Below are 18352 nucleotides of genomic sequence, written 5' to 3' on the forward strand. Positions count from 1 at the left end.
AAATAAACTGAGATAAAATGTCAGGGAACAGAGTAGAAAGAATGTCATTCCGCATCTAACCCAGGTTGAACCAGACCTGGTGCCATTGGGTGAAAATACTTTCACTGTCCCTAGGAACCTAGGACAATAAAGTATCAATGGCAGACAAATATGCTGGAGGAACTCAGCGGGTGAGGCAGCATCTATGGAGCGAAGGAATAGGTGACGTTTCCACATATCCCTTGATTGTTAGCCCTGAGAGCTAAATCTAACTCTCTCTTGAAAACATCCAGTGAATTGGCCTCCACTGCCTTCTGTGGCAGAGAATTCCACAGATTCACAACTCTCTGGGTGAAATAATTTTTCCTCATCTCAGTCCTAAATGGCCGACCCCTTATTCTTAAACTGTGACCCCTGGTTCTGGACTCCACCAACACCGGGAACAGGAGTAGGCCATTCGGCCCTTCGTACCAGCACCGCCATTCAATGTGATCATGGCCGATCATCCCCAATCAGTACCCCGTTCCTGCCTTCTCCCCATATCCCCTGACTCCGCTATCTTTAAGAGCCCTATCTAGCTCTCTCTTGAAAGCATCCAGAGAACCTGCCTCCACCGCCCTCTGCGGCAGAGAAATCCAGCAAGCGATGAGTACGACAAAGATGCAATTAGCTCGATGGTATTTAAATGTGATGAATGCAGTAAAGATAATGAACAGATCGTCTAAGTGCTCTCGTCAGCCATGGCAACGTAAACGAGCAGATAATGCTCATTGCCATCTGTGTGGATCGCTGTGTGTTTAATAACTGTGCACTTGCTCAGGCTGAATGTGGCAGCTGTGTGGGACTGTCACTGGCAACAGTCTCTCCCTGTAATCACTGACTGACAATTACCCCACACTGAAGCCAGCCAGTGTTTACCCCCTTGGCTCAGCCGCTCAGAGACTGACTCGCTGGTGGGGGCGATACCACCCTCATGTCACCGTGTACGCCCTCCTCTCATGTCAATAAATATCCCCACTGCCAACTACATTTAAATCCCCTTTGTTTAAGAAAGAACTGCAGATGCTGGAAAAAATCGACGGTAGACTTGACGGGCTGAATGGCCTGATTCTGCTCCGAGAACTAGAACGGCATTAGAAGGTAGACAAAAATGCAAGAGAAACTCAGCGGGTGAGGCAGCATCTATGGAGCGAAGGAATAGGTGACGTTTCGGGTCGAGACCCTTACGGGTGGCCGAATGGCCTACTCCTGCACCTATTGTCTATTATCTATTGTTATTCAGCTGTGAAACCCCTTCCACCACGACTGCCCACTGCCCCGCAATCAAATGCATCGAACATTATGGCCACATCGAAGCATCTGGTGTCAATGTAAATTGTGGCCGATATCTTCTTGACCTTCCTTATCCTCCAACAAAATGCAGAACTAACCTGTTGTTTTTCAGGGTTCTTCCTCTGTTCGAGGCCCCTGTGGTTAAGAGGGGGAAGAGAGAGAGAGAGAGAGAGAGAGAGGTATAACATGCTTCAACCCTTCCAACTTCTCTTTTCCTACAAAGAATCTCAGCGTACCAACTACACATGACAATAAATTATCAAGTATTCAATCAAGCGATCAATAGATAAATGAATAGATAAATGATTAAATAAATACATATAAATAAATAAAGACAGACAGACAGACAGACAGACAGACAGACAGACAGACAGACAGACAGACAGATAAATGAATAATAATTTGGCCTTTTGACCCAAGCTGCATAAACAGCTACTAACGGATGGAAATCTCCCAGCCATTCAGCACGGGGCCAGCAGGACATTTCACATCCAATGTTTCCTTGGCTGACGAGTGTTGCTCCGTTGCCGTGGCCTCCGGTGATGAAGTGTGTGTGTGGCCTTGATGGATGTATCACTGTAATGACCTTGCATGTCCCCATTCACACAGAGATGTCACGCTGATATTCATCCACTCTTTTCAGTGGATGAAATCTTATTTCATGAAATGTTCTCCAGGACCATTATTCAGGCTGATTACAGTAGGAGCGAGCGGGGAGAAAGCAGGAAGAGTGTTTAAGAGGGAACTGCAGATGCTGGAGAATCGAAGGTTACACAAAAAAGCTGGAGAAACTCAGCGGGTGCAGCAGCATTTATGGAGCGAAGGAAATAGGCAAAGTTTCGGGCCGAAACCCTTCTTCAGACTGATCGGGGGCGGGGGTGGGTGGGGACAAGAAAGGGAAAAGGAGGAGTAGCCAGAAGGCCTCCGACCTCTCTGTCCTGGGTCTCCTCCATGGCCACAGCGAGCAGCACCGGAAATTGGAGGAACAGCACCTCATATTCCGTTTGGGGAGTCTGCACCCCGGGGGCATGAACATCGAATTCTCCCAATTTTGTTAGTCCTTGCTGTCTCCTCCCCTTCCTCAGCCCCCCTGCTGTCTCCTCCCATCCCCCAGCCTTCTGGCTACTCCTCCTTTTCCCTTTCTTGTCCCCACCCACCCCCGCCCCCGATCAGTCTGAAGAAGGGTTTCCCAATCGGCCACCATTTAGATAATAAACCCTTCCGGGTTTCGGCCCGAAACGTTGCCTATTTCCTTCGCTCCATAGATGCTGCTGCACCCGCTGAGTTTCTCCAGCTTTTTTGTGTAACCAGCAGGAAGAGAGGTTGGGTGGGGGCAGGACAAAGCCTGGCAAGTGTTAGCCTGGCGGATATGGGCGAGGGGGGGTTGCCCACCTCACCCACCCTCTCTCCCCCCCACTACGATCAGTTGGAAGAAAGGTCCCGACTCGAAACGTCACCTATCCACGTTCTCCACAGATGCTGCCTGACCCGCTGAGTTACTCCAGCACTCTGTGTCCACTTTTGTTCTCATCTCCAGCAGAGAAGTGGCTGGGTTGCTAGTGTAAATGCCACGATGCCTACCTGACGACCCTTCTTCAGACTGACGTCGAGACCCTTTTTCAGACTGATGTGGAGGTGGGGGAGGAGCGGGAACTCCACATCAGTCTCCACATCAGTCTGAAGAAGGGTCTCGACCCAAAACGTCACCCATTCCTTCTCTCCACAGATGCTGCCTGACCCGCTGAGTTACTCCAGCACTCACTCTGTGTCTTTTTTCCAAGTAAATCAGACCAGCTGGAGTGAACACCGACAAATGCTTTCTCTTCGCTGCCATGTTACACCAGACTTTGGTCGAGAATGTGTCTCCTGGATTGTGAACATTTTAATGATACATGATAGATTCACCACTAAGGAAGTAGATTAGCTTGCCTCACATTATGTTGGCTTCTGGCCCAGGCATTGAAAACATCCTGTGATCAGAGCGCCAATGTCAATGTCTGTAGGGTTGGAATTACACCCTTCAGCCGCTGGTAACGTGGAGAACAAACTGACAGGGCAGTGTCTCTGCCCGACTTGTTCTTCCCTCGTACATCGGGTTGCCAACTGTTCCATATTAGCCGGGACATCCCGTATATTGGGCTAAATTGGTTTGTCCCGTATGGGACCGCCCTTGTCCCGTATTTCACCGCTACTACTCCCGGGTCGAGGGGACTGTCGGGTCGGAACGCCGCATCTGGCCCCGCCTCACCCGTCCCAACGTAGTGCAGCCCATGGAGTGCAGCAGCAGCACCTCGCCAGTGGCCCCGTCGGTCGGTCGGCAGCCAGCTGTCTGACCTTCAGACCTTCGCTTACCGCCAACACCTGGAGACCACACCTGGAGTATTGCGTACAGTTTTGGTCTCCAAATCTGAGGAAGGACATTATTGCCATAGAGGGAGTGCAGAGACGGTTCACCAGACTGATTGCTGGGATGTCAGGACTGTCTTATGAAGAAAGACTGGATAGACTTGGTTTATACTCTCTAGAATTTAGGAGATTGTGAGGGGATCTTATAGAAACTTACAAAATTCTTAAGGGGGTTGGACAGGCTAGATGCAGGAAGATTGTGCCCGAGGGTGGGGAAGTCCAGGACAAGGGGTCACAGCTTAAGGAGAAGGGGGAAATCCTTTAAAACCGAGAGGAGAAGAGCTTTTTTCACACAGAGTGGGGTGAATCTCTGGAACTTTCTGCCACAGAGGGTAGTCGAGGCCAGTTCATTGGCTATATTTAAGAGGGAGTTAGATGTGGTCCTTGTGGCTAAGGGGATCAGGGGGTATGGAGAGAAGGCGGGATACTGAGTTGGATGATCAGGCATGATCATATTGAATGGCGGTGCAGGCTCGAAGGGCCGAATGGCCTCTACTCCTGCACCTAATTTCTATGTTTCTATGTAACACCACCACCACCCCTCCTTCTCACGGCTGATCATCCGTTACCAGAGAGATGGGGTTTCCAGAGGTTGGTTAAACCACAATCTGTGGGAAATATATTTTTATTATATTGTTGATATAATTATCTTCTGTGTTTTATTCTCAGTTTCCAGAAATGGAAGAAACTGTGATATGGGAGCAGCAGACAGTGTCGCTACAACGGGTAAATCCTCAATTTTTGGTATTTCCTTCCCCTTTTCATAAATGATAGGAGCAGAATTAGGCCATTCGGCCCATCGAGTCTACTCCGCCATTCAATCATGGCTGATCTATCTCTCCCTCCTAACCCCATTCTCCTGCCCTCTCCCCATAACCTCTGACACCCGCACTAATCAAGAATCTATCTATCTCTTAGTTCAATCAGACGTCTAATGGATCTATTCATCCATGGATACACCAGCCCCCCTATATACGAGGGAGATTGGAATACAGCTTATCATAAACATACCACAAAATGGCCAGTACAGCCTGTGTGCCAACCTGCCTACTTTAAATCTAGCGTCTGTGTATAAGATTGGCCACTGTTACCGATCACTCCTTTATTGATTTCATGCATCGCCTTATTCTCATAGTGAAGATTGAAGCACATTTTAGTCCAGTTTAAACTAACATTTGAGTCCACTTTTTCTGCCCTGTCCCAGCAGTTTACCTCCACTTTACCTCCCCCCCCCCCTCCCCCCCCCCCCCCCCCCCTCCCCCCCTCCCGCATTCAGGTACAGAAGTGTGAAAACGCACACCTCCAGATTCAGGGACAGTTTATTCCCAGCTGTTATCAGGCAACTGAACCATCCTATCACCCCCACCAGAGAGCAGTCCTGAACTACTACTACCTCTTTGGTGACCCTGGGACTATCCTTGATCGGACGTTGCTGGCTTTACCTTGCAATAAACGTTATTCCCTTATCATGTATCTGTACACTGTGGACGGCTCGATTGTAATCATGTGTTGTCTTTCCGCTGACTGGTTAACACGCAACAAAAGCTTTTCCCTGTACCTCGTTACACATCCACCAAGATGCAGCACAGAGCGCCACAGGAGATCCTTCTTCCCTGTGGCTATCAAACTGTACAACTCCTCCCCCGTCTGTCGTGGGTTAAACTGAGAATGACCCCCCCCCCTCCCCCCCTCCTCAATCTTTGCACTTCCCCAATCCATTCCACCCGTCTTTTTAATTTCATGTTTCATGTATCTTGTGTGTCATGTTGTCACTTGCGGGCGGAGCACCAAGGCAAATTCCTTGTATGTGAATACTTGGCCAATAAACCGATTCATTCATTCATTCGTTCAATTTCCCTCCTGGGGTAAATAAAATTCTATCGTATTGTATCACGACAATTATCTAAACTAAACTGAGCTGAACTGAACTGAACCAATTTCTCAGGCAGTCTGTAGTCATTCCCAATCCTTCCTGTTCTGATCCAGGATTCCAAGATCGGGTTTGGCATCGCCATATCAGGAGGGAAGGACAAACCCAGCAGCAGCACCGGAGAGACGGCCATCCTCGTCTCAGACGTTGTCCCGTCTGGACCAGCCAACGGAAAGATTCAGTGAGTAAAAACATCCCAAAACAACCAGGATTAGGACTCATGGAGTCACGGAGTCATAGCGTGATACAGCGTGCAAACAGACCCTTCGGCCCAACTTGCCAACATGTCCCATCTACAGTAGTCCCACCTGCCCGTGTTTGACCCATATCCCTCCAAACCTGTCCTATCCATGTACCTGTCTAACTGTTTCTTAAACGTTGGGATAGTCCCAGCCTCAACTACTTCCTCTGCCAGCTCGTTCCATGCACCCACCACCCTCTAAAAGTCACCCCTCAGATACCTATTAAATCTTTTCCCTTTCACCTTAAACCTATGTACTCTGGTCCTCGATTCACCTACGCTGGGCAAGAGATTCGGTGCATCCTGAGGGGGAGAAATAGATGGCATACAGTCCAGAGAATCCAAGAGGTTTCTTGATAATAGCCTCATAATGCTGGAGTAACTCAGCGGGACAGGCAGCATCTCTGGAGAGAGGAGTGGGTGACGTTTCGGGTCAAGACCCTTCTTGAGACTGAAGAAGGGTCTCCACCTGAAACGTCACCCATTCCTTCTCTCCAGAGATGCTGCCTGTCCCGCTGAGTTACTCCAGCATTAAGTGTCTATCTTCAGTGTGAGCCAGTATCTATCTTCTACAGGTTCGTTGATAATAATAATAATAATAATAAATTTTATTTGCGGGCGCCTTTCAAAGTCTCAAGGACACCTTACAGAAATTAACAGGAGTAAAAAAACATGTAGTCGGAGTGAAATAAATAATAAGGACATCACCAATACACAAATTAAAGACAGAATTCGCTCCAAAGTCAAAAAAATCAAAAACACAATGTGAAGAGAGAGCAGCGGCAGCTAAACCGTGCCAGCGTCCACTCTCTCTTCCGACAGCATCTTGGACACAAACTAACATATTCACTTACACACAAAAATCATCCCCCCACAATGGTTACCACTGTGGGGGAAGGCACAATGTCCAGTCCCCATCCCCAGATCTCCCAAAGTCAGATAATATTTGTGCTGGTTTAGGTGACGGATGTCCGTGATAAAAATTAAACCTTTATTCCTTTGTCCTTCTCTCTTCCAATGTTGGAAGAAGGGTCCCGACCCGAAACATTGCCTGTACATTCCCTGCACAGATGCTGCCTGACCCACTGAGTTCCTCCAGCATTTAGTTTTTGCTCTATATGTTATTAATTGAGTACAAGAGGGCCCTCTAATGGAATAAGAACATTTTAGCAACCAGATAATTACATCGATGATAATAAATTAGATGTTGCAAGAGTCTGAGGTTAAAGCAGCCATCTCCTTTGTCACGTCAACTAGGGTGTTAGTTTAGATATAACACTCATAGGGTGTAGGAAGGAGCAAGATAAACACACAATGCTGGAGTAACTCAACGGGACAGGCAACATCTGTGGAGAGAAGGAATGGGTGACGTTTCAGGTCGAGACTTCATACTCAATGGGTGAGGATTCGGGTCGAGATCGGTCTTCAGCCTGAAGAAGAGTCTCGACCCGAAACAATAGACAATAGACAATCGACAATAGGTGCAGGAGTAGAGGCCATTCGGCCCTTCGAGCCAGCACCGCCATTCAATGTGATCATGGCTGATCATCCCCAATCAGTACCCCGTTCCTGCCTTCTCCTGCCTTCAAACGTCACTCATTCCTTCTCTCCAGAGATGCTGCCTGTCCCGCTGAGTCACTCCAGCATTTTGTGACAATACAGATGGGGAATGGTTACTCCTACATTTTGTTGAGATAGGACAAAGCATATTTCAGCGAACTCAAGAGGGCGACTGGTGGCGCAGTGGTAGAGTTGCTGAAGATAGACACAAAAAGCTGGAGTAAGTCAGCGGGACAGGCAGCATCTCTGGAGAAAGGGAATAGGTGACGTTTTGGGTTGGACGTTTGATACATTCTCCGTTTGATCTGCGTGGGGTTTCTCCGGATGCTCCGGTTTCCTCCCGCACTCCAACGACGTGCAGTTTTGCAGGTTCTAAACTCCGTACAGACCGCACCCGTAGTCAGGATCGAACCGGGGTCTGGCGTTGTGAGGCAGTAATTCCACCGCTGCGCCATTATTATCGTTTGATATGTTGTGTCACTGAGACATCTGCAGGATTAACCCGGATACTTCTCCCTTTCCAGGATCAAGGACAGAATCGTTATGGTGAACGGCGTTTCCTTGGAAAATGTGCCTTCTTCATTTGCCATCCAGTGTCTGAAGAGTTCTGGGAAAGTAGTTAACATCGTGAGTGTGTGATGAAGGTTCTGTGTGTTGTTGAGGCTGAGTGAAGTCTCTACGTTTCACTTCTGTCCGCTGGTTTCACGACTATATTAGACGTTCGGCTATGAATCGAAATCCATCAAATTAACCTCAAGCGCGGACTGGACCTTGAACATGTCACCAGAACCCAGCGCCTCTTGCATGCGGGCTCAGTGGACTATTTCTGTACACTTTGCTAATCGGTGATGTGCTTAGGTACGGCAATACTCCACTAGACTGTCACAGAGTCACACAGCGTGGAAACAGGCAGTCCTGCCCAACATGCCCACACCGGCCAACATGCCCCAGCTACACTAGTCCCACCTGCCCGTGTTTGGTCCATATCCCTCCAAACCTGTCCTATCCATGTACCTGTCCAACTGTTTCTTAAACATTGCGATAGAAACTGTTTGTCAGAAAATAATTTTAATGTTTATTTGCACCAGTGAACCACAGCAAACAGGTCATGAAGGTCAGTTTAGTTTAGTTTAGAGATACAGCATGGAAACAGGCCCTTCAGCCCACAGAGTCCGCACCGACCACCGCTCGCCCTGTACACATGAGGTGTTCCTTCTACACACTAGGGACAATTTACCGAAGCCAATTAACCTACAAACCGGTACGTCATTGGAATGTGGGAGGAAACCGGAGCACCCGGAGAAAACCCACATGGTCACGGGGAGAACGTACAAACTCCGTACAGACAGCGCCCGTAGTCGGGATCGAACCCGGGGTCTCTGGTCTGGCGCTGTGAGGCAGCAACTCTACCGTTGCACCACCAGGCTGCTCGTGTTAACTTCCACGTAACAAATCGCCAAAAAAATCTCCCAATGTGATGATATTTATATCGATCACTTCATCAATCCTGACTGGTAACTTATCTAGCAAACCAATTACACTCTTGCTAAAAGATTCAGGACAACCTTTGATCCAATTCAAAGTTGAGTTTAGCGTGGGCGGCATGGTGGTGCAGCGGTAGAGTTGCTGCCTTACAGCGCCAGAGACCCGGGTTCGATCCCGACTACGGGTGCTGTCTGTACAGAGTTTGTACGATCACCCCGTGACCTGCATGGGTTTCTTCTGGGATCTTTGTTTTCCTCCCACACTCCAAAGACGTGCAGGTTTGTAGGCCAATTGGCTTGGTGTATGTGTAAATTGTCCCGTGTGTGTGTGTGTTGGATAGTGTTTGTGTGCGGGGATCGCTGGTTGGAACGGACTCGATGGGCCGAAGGGCCTGTTTCCGCGCTGTATCTCTAAACTAAACATAAACTAAACTAAATTCCCAACGTAGCCACTCTTTAACATCACTGGATTAGCTGGGTTTGTATTCACTGGAATTTAGAATTCCCAATGTTGGGGGAGTCCAGAACCAGGGGCCACAGTTTAAGAATAAAGGGGAGGCTATTTAAAACTGAGATGAGAAAAAAACGTTCTCACCCAGAGAGTTGTGAATTTGTGGAATTCTCTGCCACAGAGGGCAGTGGAGGCCAAGTCCCTGGATGAATTTAGAAGAGAGTTAGATGGAGCTTAAGGGGATAGCGGAATCAAAGGGATATGGGAAGAAGGCAGGCCCATTCCTTGTCCCATCTTCTGCCACCACACTTCCTTTAGCTGGTTAGAACGGAGACGAGGAAACACTTATCTCACAGAGAGTGGTGAGTGTGGAATTCTCTGCCTCAGAGGGCGGCGGAGGCCGGTTTCAAGAGAGAGCTAGATAGGGCTCTTTAAAATAGTGGAGTCAGGGGATACGGGGAGAAGGCAGGAACGGGGATGATCAGCCACAATCACATTGAATGGCGGTGCAGGCTCGAAGGGCTGAATGGCCTCTACTCCTGCACCTATTGTCTATGTTCTATTATGTTTTTTTTTGTTTTTTTTTTACAACAAAATTTATTCAATTGTTAAAAAATAATATTTACACTACAATAAAACAAACCAGAACCCACCACCATAATACAATACAAACATGTATCCGTAATAAACTACTATACAACTATGATACAATCCTTATTGAGGATACATTCAACACCCTGCGAAGCCCAGCGGTCCCGAAACACCCTCAGGGTGCCTGTAGACGGGGCGTATTCCCTTTCTAATCCCACCCGGGCACGGACGTAACCCCAGATAAGGGGCAGGCAGCTGGCCCGGGTAGAGCATGTTCTATTATGTTGGTTGGTCTTGAACATTCAATAGGGTGATTTCACCAAATGTCAAATGAGCGTAGATCCCCCCTCACGTGACCGAAAATTTTAACTGGAGGACATATCTCAGTTCGGTACATGTTAGTGAATGGGGAAACACGCACTTTCCCACCTGTTAAAAACATGGAAACCGGCCGATTTTGGAGCTGAAATTGTCTGTGCTAGTCGGGGTGACCGTGAAGCACAGCAACCTAAATTTTCAGGCAAAAAAAAGATAGAAAGTGAGGTAATTACAAGAGGGAACTGAAGGTAGAAAACAGCGGAAGTGAACAGCAGACATTTGCCGTGGTGATTTATCGCGTTTGCTCGCTGAATTTCATCAAAAGTAAGGAATTATTAACTTACTTTTGATGAAATTCAGCGAGCAAACGCGATAATTCCCGATATTTTGGACCTGTAAATCACCACGGCAAATGTCAGCTGTTCACTTCCGCTGTTTTCTACCTTCAGTTCCCTGTCGTAATTACCTTACTTTCTATCTTTTTTTTTGCCTGAAAATTTAGGCCGCTGTGCTTCACGGTCACCCCGACTAGCACAGACAATTTCAGCTCCAAAATCGGCCGTTTTCCATGTTTTTAACGGGTGGGAAAGTGCGTGTTTCCCCATTCACTAACATGTACCAAACTGAGAGATGTCCTCCAGTTAAAATTTTCGGTCACGTGAGGGGGGATCTACGTTCATTTGACCTTTGGTGAAATCACCCTATGCGTAGCTGGTTTCTTGAGCCAGACGCGGAGAGATCTGGCGAAGACTAATCGTTAATGTCCTTCCTATCCAGACAGTGAAGAGGCCCCGCACCGTCCACATCCCCGTGGCCAGTCCGGCCCCGGCCCTGGCTCCTGGCTCCTTCTATTCCGATTCGGACTTTGCCCACGACGATGCGTCTGACGAGGACGAGGACTACGACCCGGCCGATAGGAACCTGCGGCGGATCCAGAACCAGAGCCTGTACCACGAGGACAATGACCGCTACTCTGAGAGGAACCACGGCTACGCCCGCAGCGCCAGCCCGGCGCGGACTTACAGCCGCAGCCCCAGTCCCCCGCGCAGCTACAACCACCAACGCAACAGCCACAACAACCGGGACTACAGCCCGACCTCCAGTCACCATGACCAGACCGGCCATCAACCGGTCAAACAGCCCATCAAGAGCTTCCTCATTAAAAACGCCAGGGATGAAGGTGAGAGGGAATTCTGTCGGGTTACACCAGCAATGGAAGCGTTCCTGCCACTCATCCCGCTGAAGCACCGTTGGTGATAAACATCACTGCTGGGGTTCTGCCAAAGATAGACACAGAGTGCTGGAGTAACTCAGCGGGTCAGGCAGCATCTGTGGAGAACATGGATAGGTGACGTTTCTTCAGTCTGAAGAAGGGCTCAGACCCAAAACACCAACCACCTTTTTTCTCCAGGGATACTGCCTGTCCCGTTGAGTTACTTCAGCACCTTGTGTCACCATGTTCGGTATAAGCCAGTAACTGCAGTTGCTTCCAACACATTGGTGTGATGTCAGGTGGACTGTGGGATGTGGACTGGGCTGTGTCGTGTGGGCTGGGGGCTGTGGGCTGTGTCGTGTGGGCTGTGTCGTGTGGGGGGTGGGGTGACCTGTGGGTGGGGGTGTGGGGGTGTGGGCTGTGGGCTGTGTCGTGGGTCGGTGGGTGGGGGTGGGGTGTGGGGGTGGGGGTGTGTGGGCTGTGTCGTGTCGGGGGTTGGGGGTGACCTGTCGATTCCAGTTCAGTCACAATCTATTTCACGTTGCTTTCACACCAGTGACATCACCAATGGGAACACACGTATCCAGCTCTAGAAATCCACATTTAGACAATAGACAACAAGTGCAGGAGTAGAGGCCATTCGGCCCTTCGAGCCAGCATCACCATTCAATGTGATCATGGCTGATCATCCACAATCAGTACCCCTTTCCTGCCTTCTCCCCATATCCCCTGACTCCGCTATCTTTAAGTGCTCTGTCTAGCTCTCTCTTGAAAGTATCCAGAGAACCGGCCTCCACCGCCCTCTGAGGCAGAGAATTCCACAGACTCACATCTCTCTGTGTGAAAAGGTGTTTCCTCATCTCCGTTCTAAATGGCTTACCCCTTATTCTTAAACTGTGGCCCCTGGTTCTGGACTCCCCCAACATCGGGAACATGTTTCCTGCCTCTAGCGTGTCCAAACCCTCACGTAGGAGCAGAAATAGGTCATTCGGCCCATCAAGGGTAATCTATGTTTCCCTCTTAACCCCATTCTCCTGCCTTCTCCCTGTAACCTCTGACACCCGTACCCAAGGCATTTCTTTGGTCAGAGGGTGGTGAATCTGTGGAATTCATTGCCGCAGATGGCTGTGAAGACCAAGTGGTTGGGTATTTTTAAAGCGGGGGTTATGGGGAGAATGGGGATTGAGAGGGAAAGATAGGTCAGCCATGATTGAATGGCGGAGCAGACTTGATGGGCTGAATGGCCTAATCCTACTCCTATGACTTATGAACCATTGTAACGTGATCAACATTTCTAGGTAGTTTAGTTTAGTTTAGTTTAGAGATACGGCGCTGAAACAGGCCCCGAGTCCGCACCAACCACCGCACACTTACACGATCCTACCCACACTAGGGACACGTGCTTATCCCAAGCCAATTAACCTACAAGCCCCTACGTCTTTGGAGTGTGGGAGGAAACCGGGGATCCTGGAGAAAACCCACGCAGGTCACGGGGAGAACGTACAAACTTCACGCAAGTACTGGCACCCGTAGTCATGATCAAGCCCGGGTGTCTGGCACTGCCAGGCAGCAACACTACCGCTGTGCCACCGTCTTTGGTACACTGAAGCGCTGCCATAGTGACAATCCTAATTCAGTTTTGTGCACCATTCTACCCACAGAATATGGACTGAGGTTAGGGAGTCAAATCTTCATTAAACACATGACATCGAGTGGTCTTGCCTCAAAGGAAGGCGTGTTACAGGAGGGAGACATCATACTGAAGGTAAGAGATGCCACGTTTATACAGCTGCTAATGAATGAAGATTGACCAATTGTATTTGTACAAAATAGGTGCAGGAGGAGGCCATTCGGCCCTTCGAGTCAGCACCGCCATTCATTGTGAACATGGCTGATCATCCCCTATCAATAACCTGTGCCTGCCTTCCCCCCCATATCCCTTGACCCCACTAGCCACTAGAGCTCTATCTAACTCTCTCTTAAATCCATCCAGTGACTTGGCCTCCACTGCCCTCTGTGGCAGGGAATTCCATAAATTCACAACTCTCTGGGTGAAAAAGTTTTTTCTCACCTCAGTCTTAAATGGCCTCCCCTTGATTCTAAGACTGTGTGGCCCCTGGTTGTGGTGGTGAAAGTTGGGGGTGAAAGTCAACGATTCCTTTGTGTGTTTGGGGCTAGATCAACGGCATTGTGACGGAGAACATCTCTCTGGAAGATACAAAGTCACTGATTGAGAAATCGGAGGGGAAGCTGAACCTGGTGGTTCTCCGGGACAACGAGCAGTTCCTGATCAACGTCCCAGAGCTGGTGGACAGCGATGACAACAACTCGGGGATGGAAGGTGAGAGGCCAGTCACTGCCGAAGCTGCGTTTCAGTTCAGCAGATTCTCAAATGATGAAGGGTCTCGACCCGCAAACATCACCCATCCCGTCTCTCCAGAGATGCTGCCTGCCCCGCTGAGTTCATGCCCAGTCTTAAGTAAATGAACCAACATGGGCGGCACGGTGGAGCAGCGGGTGGAGCTGCTGCCTCACAGCGCCAGAGACCCGGGTTCGATCCTGACCTCAGATGCTGTCTGCACGGAGTTTGCACGTTCTCCCTGCGACCATGTAGGTTTCCTCCCACATTCCAAAGACGTGCGGGCTTGTAGTTTAATTTCCCCTAGTGTGTAGGATGGGGGAAGTGGGATAACTTCGAACTTGTGTGAATGGGTGACCGACAGCCAGCATGGACTCAATGGGCCGAAGGGCCTGTTTCCAAGATGTAGCACTAAAACTAAACGCCAAACTATAACTTCCACTAAAACATCGGGCAAAAGAAGACTGACCAACACGTGTGAATAGTTTATATTTCCGCAACTTTAAAATTAGAAGTGTCACTCTGTGCTGAGTTAAACTAGGACATGGACATGATTGGATGTGGGTGGGAGATGGACAGACCAGGGAGGTCGATGTAAATGTTAATATTTATTGGTTGTAGCTGGCACCGTCTACACACACAGCAGGAGGAGGATAACTACACAACGAGGCTTTTAATGGCCAATTTTCACAATAAAAGTCCATTTAAAAATGCAATGTCTACTCTATATCCTGGTGCTGGCTTTAGGATTAATGAACAGAGAGAGGCGTGTTGTTTTAAAATAAAATGAAGGATAAAGCTTGAATTCCCAGATTGTTCTAATTATCCGCAACTTCTCCACAGATATTTCAGATATGGATTCTGAACGTCCTGCTTCACCCATCGCTAGGCCCGAGCCCGTTAACACCATGAAGACCAACGGCAGGTGGGTGATGGTCCACAAAGCAGAGCCATGGGGACCATGGGCGGGTGATGTGGACACAGTGAGGGGGGGGGATAGGGACGGGGATGTGGACACAGTGACCGGGATAGGAACAAGGATCAAGTTCATGTTCAAGTTACATTTATTGTCACGTGCACCACTTTCTCCAGTGAGATTTGAGTGACCATACAGCCATACGAATAAAAATAACACAACACACGCTAGATTTGGCATGAATATTCCCACACAGCGGAATCAACGTTTCCCACTGTGAGGGTGAGGCATTAAACTTCAATCATCTTCCTCTTGTCCACCCGTGGTCGGGGCTATTGACCCCTCGACAGTGGCCACTACGGTGGCCAGATGTACAGGCACTAGGATATGGACACAGTGACCAGCGATAGGGTCTGGGATATGGACAATGTGACACAGTGAGGATAGGAAGCAGGTTATGGGGCATAGTAACGAGAGGTGGTGACTATGTTATAGAGAACTGTAACAGGAGATAAATCTAAGTACAGTACACCTCGCAGTTCCCAAGTATCTACAAAACATCTTATTTCTTCAGATTTAAAATTAACTGGTCTAATGTAATTTTTACAAAACCACGTATCGTTCAGTTTCTCCAACTGCCCTGCGACTATGACTTTAATGTTGGATTATAGCATTCTCCCTCTGACAGGCGTAGCTTAAGCTGCCGGCAGTTTCTGGCCTTTCTGCCTCCATCCATCCCCCTAGAACCAACACTATCAGTAACGATGACATTTTGATGTGTGAGAGGGTGAGGAATTTGTGCTGGTCTCCCCCGAAACAACACCCATCTGGTCCATTCAGAGGGGGACCCATTTGGGTGTGGGGGGGGAACTGGTGCTGGGGGGTAGACTTGGGGGGGGTGGTTAGACATGGGGGGGGGGGGTAGACAGGGGGGGGGGGGGGGATCATAATACAGCTGTACAAGACAGTGTCGAGGCCACATTTGGGGTAATGTGTAGGAAGGAACTGCAGACGATTGTTTAAACCGAAGATAGACACAAGTGCTGGAGTAACTCAGCGTGACCTGCAGCATCTCTGGAGAGAAGGAATGGGTGACGTTTCAGGACGAGACCTTTCTTCAGACTGAAACAGAAACGTCACCCCGTTCCTTTAGAGTATTGTGTTCAGTTTTGGTCACTCTGTTGTAGTTAAGATGTTAAGCTGGAAAGGGCCGAGAGATGTTTACAAAGATGTTCCCCAGACTTGTGAACCTGATCTACAGGGTGAGAGTTTAATCAGGTTAGGACTTTACTCCTAGGATCCCAGGAGAATGAGGGGTGATGTTATTGAGGTGTATAAGATCGAGAGAGGAATAGATCGGGTAGACACAAAGATGTTTACCCAGCGTAGGGGAATCGAGACACAGGTTTAAGGTGAAGGGGGAAAGATTTATTAGGAACCCAAGGGGCAACTTTTATTGTTACACAAAGGCTGCGGGAGGAGGTCGTTGAGGCAGGTCCTATCATAACAGTTTTGTTTAAATGGACAATTACATGGCTGGGGTGGTTATGGAGGGATCTGGGCCAAACGCAGGCAGGTGGGTTAGTTGAGACATGTTAGTGGATGGGGCATCTAGACACAAAATGCTGACGTAACTCAGTGGGTCAGGCAGCATCTGTGGAGAAATATAATGGGTGAAGTTTCAGGTTGGTACTCTTCTTCAGACCCAGAACGTCACCTATTCATTTTTCCCCAGAGACGCTGCCTGACCTGCTGAGCTATTCCGGAATGTTGTGCCTATCTTCAGTATAAACCTGATCCCACCTACACATTTTGGCAGACGGGGAACGTTGGTTGGCGCGGGCAAGTTGGGCCGAAGGGCCTGTTTCCACGCTGTGCTGCTGGCCGGAGGTGATTGCCATTTTTAATTCTTGTTTTTCAGCTTAAAGCCGAACAAACGCACAGTGACAGAGGTGAAACCTGTGGCCTCCCAGGCCCCTTACGGTGAGCATTAGGAGTTGATCAGCCCGTTGAAGTCAGCGAGTTTGCTTCAGCTATTTTGCTGCTCAGAGACTGATCCAATAATTACATTCGCCAACATTCTTCCACCCCTGCAACGGATTGTTCCAGCCGCTACGGTCAGGCAAACGCCTCCGTTGCCATGCGGTGAGAACGGAGAGGTTGAGAAGGAGTTTCTTCCCAGAGGCAATTCGGACTGTAAACGCCTATCTCACCAGGGACTAACTCTACTGAACGTTTTTCCTTCCATTATTTATTATGTAAAAGAATATGTGTGTTATGATTGTGTTTATAATTTGTTTGGTTGTTTTGTTGTTTGTCTTTTGCACAAAAGTCCGCGAGCATTGCCACTTTCATTTCACTGCACATCTCGTATGTGTATGTGACAAATAAACTTGACTTGACTTGACTTGAGTAGATGGATGAGCTCAGAACAGAGTAGGTCGCTATCAATGAGTGGGCATTAATATACCAAGAGATTTTCACTGTACCACGGGACACATGACAGTAAACGGAATCAATCATCTAGGAGCCTCGGTGCTGATAGAGGCCCTCAACCAGTTGCTGTGTTGACCCAGACCTTCACACAAACCAACCTCCCTTCCATTGACTCCATCTACACCTCACGCTGCCTCGGCAAGGCCAGCAGCATCATCAAGGACCAGTCTCACCCCTGGTCACTCTCTCTTCTCCCCTCTCCCATCAGGCAAGTGTGAAAACCAACGCACACCTCCAGATTCAGGGACAGTTTCTTCCCAGCTGGTATCATGCAACTGAATCATCCTACCACACCCAGAGAGCGGTCCTGAACTACTATCTACCTCATTGGTGACCCTTGGACTATCCTTGATCGGACTTTGCTGGCTTTACCTTGCACTGAACGTTATTCCTTTATCATGTAAGGGAATGTACAGTGAAAAGCTTTTTGTTGCTGTGTGCTAACCAGTCAGCGGAAAGACAATACATGATTATAATCGAGCCGTCCACAGTGTACAGATACACGATAAGGGAATAAGGTTTAGTGCAAGGTAAAGCCAGCCACTGAGTCTAGGTAAACCAGCGATCCCCGCACACTAATGCCATCCTACACACTAGGGACAATTTACCATTCTACCAAAGCCAATTAATCTACAAACCTGCACGTCATTGAAGTGTGGGAGGAAACTGGAGCACCTGGAGAAAACCCACACAGTCTCATGCAGAACATGCAAACTACAAACAGACACACGTAGGGTGTGGGAGATTGCAACCTTCACGTGGCCCGCCCTGTTTCGACGAATGCAATCAACCCGGCGTGCATAGAACAAGTTGTCCTACAACTTTAGGCTGTGCACGCCATTCGCAGGAAGAACAAGCACCCGTAGTCGGGATCGAACCTGGGTCTCTTGCAATGCGCCACCGTGCCGCCCAATATAGTTGTACCTGTATAATGCTTTGTCTTCCTTTTGTTGTTCACTGGTTTTCCACATCGTTTTTCATTTCTTTTTTCCAAATGCAGTTATCGACGACCCAATATACAGTGTGTCTACAAAAGCCACAAAGTCAAAACCACCAGATGAGTACAATGTTGGGTA

At 48.7% G+C, this 18352-nt stretch overlaps 1 protein-coding gene across 2 annotated transcripts in view; it reads left to right on the forward strand.

Annotated features, from left to right (window-relative positions):
* LOC129710959 (tight junction protein ZO-3-like) overlaps window positions 1-18352 on the forward strand; it is a 51570-nt gene that overhangs the window by 13487 nt on the left and 19731 nt on the right. For both annotated transcript variants that reach the window (XM_055658282.1, XM_055658281.1), the window contains 9 exons: window positions 4387-4443; window positions 5704-5828; window positions 7973-8075; window positions 11070-11472; window positions 13167-13270; window positions 13684-13846; window positions 14708-14789; window positions 16702-16763; window positions 18277-18349. In XM_055658282.1, coding sequence (XP_055514257.1) covers window positions 4396-4443; window positions 5704-5828; window positions 7973-8075; window positions 11070-11472; window positions 13167-13270; window positions 13684-13846; window positions 14708-14789; window positions 16702-16763; window positions 18277-18349 — 1163 coding nt within the window. In that variant the 5' untranslated portion in view covers window positions 4387-4395. The remainder of the gene's footprint in view (window positions 1-4386; window positions 4444-5703; window positions 5829-7972; window positions 8076-11069; window positions 11473-13166; window positions 13271-13683; window positions 13847-14707; window positions 14790-16701; window positions 16764-18276; window positions 18350-18352) is intronic.

This window comes from Leucoraja erinacea, chromosome 29 (genome assembly GCF_028641065.1).
Source record: "Leucoraja erinacea ecotype New England chromosome 29, Leri_hhj_1, whole genome shotgun sequence".
Classification (NCBI taxonomy): Eukaryota; Metazoa; Chordata; class Chondrichthyes; order Rajiformes; family Rajidae; genus Leucoraja; species Leucoraja erinaceus.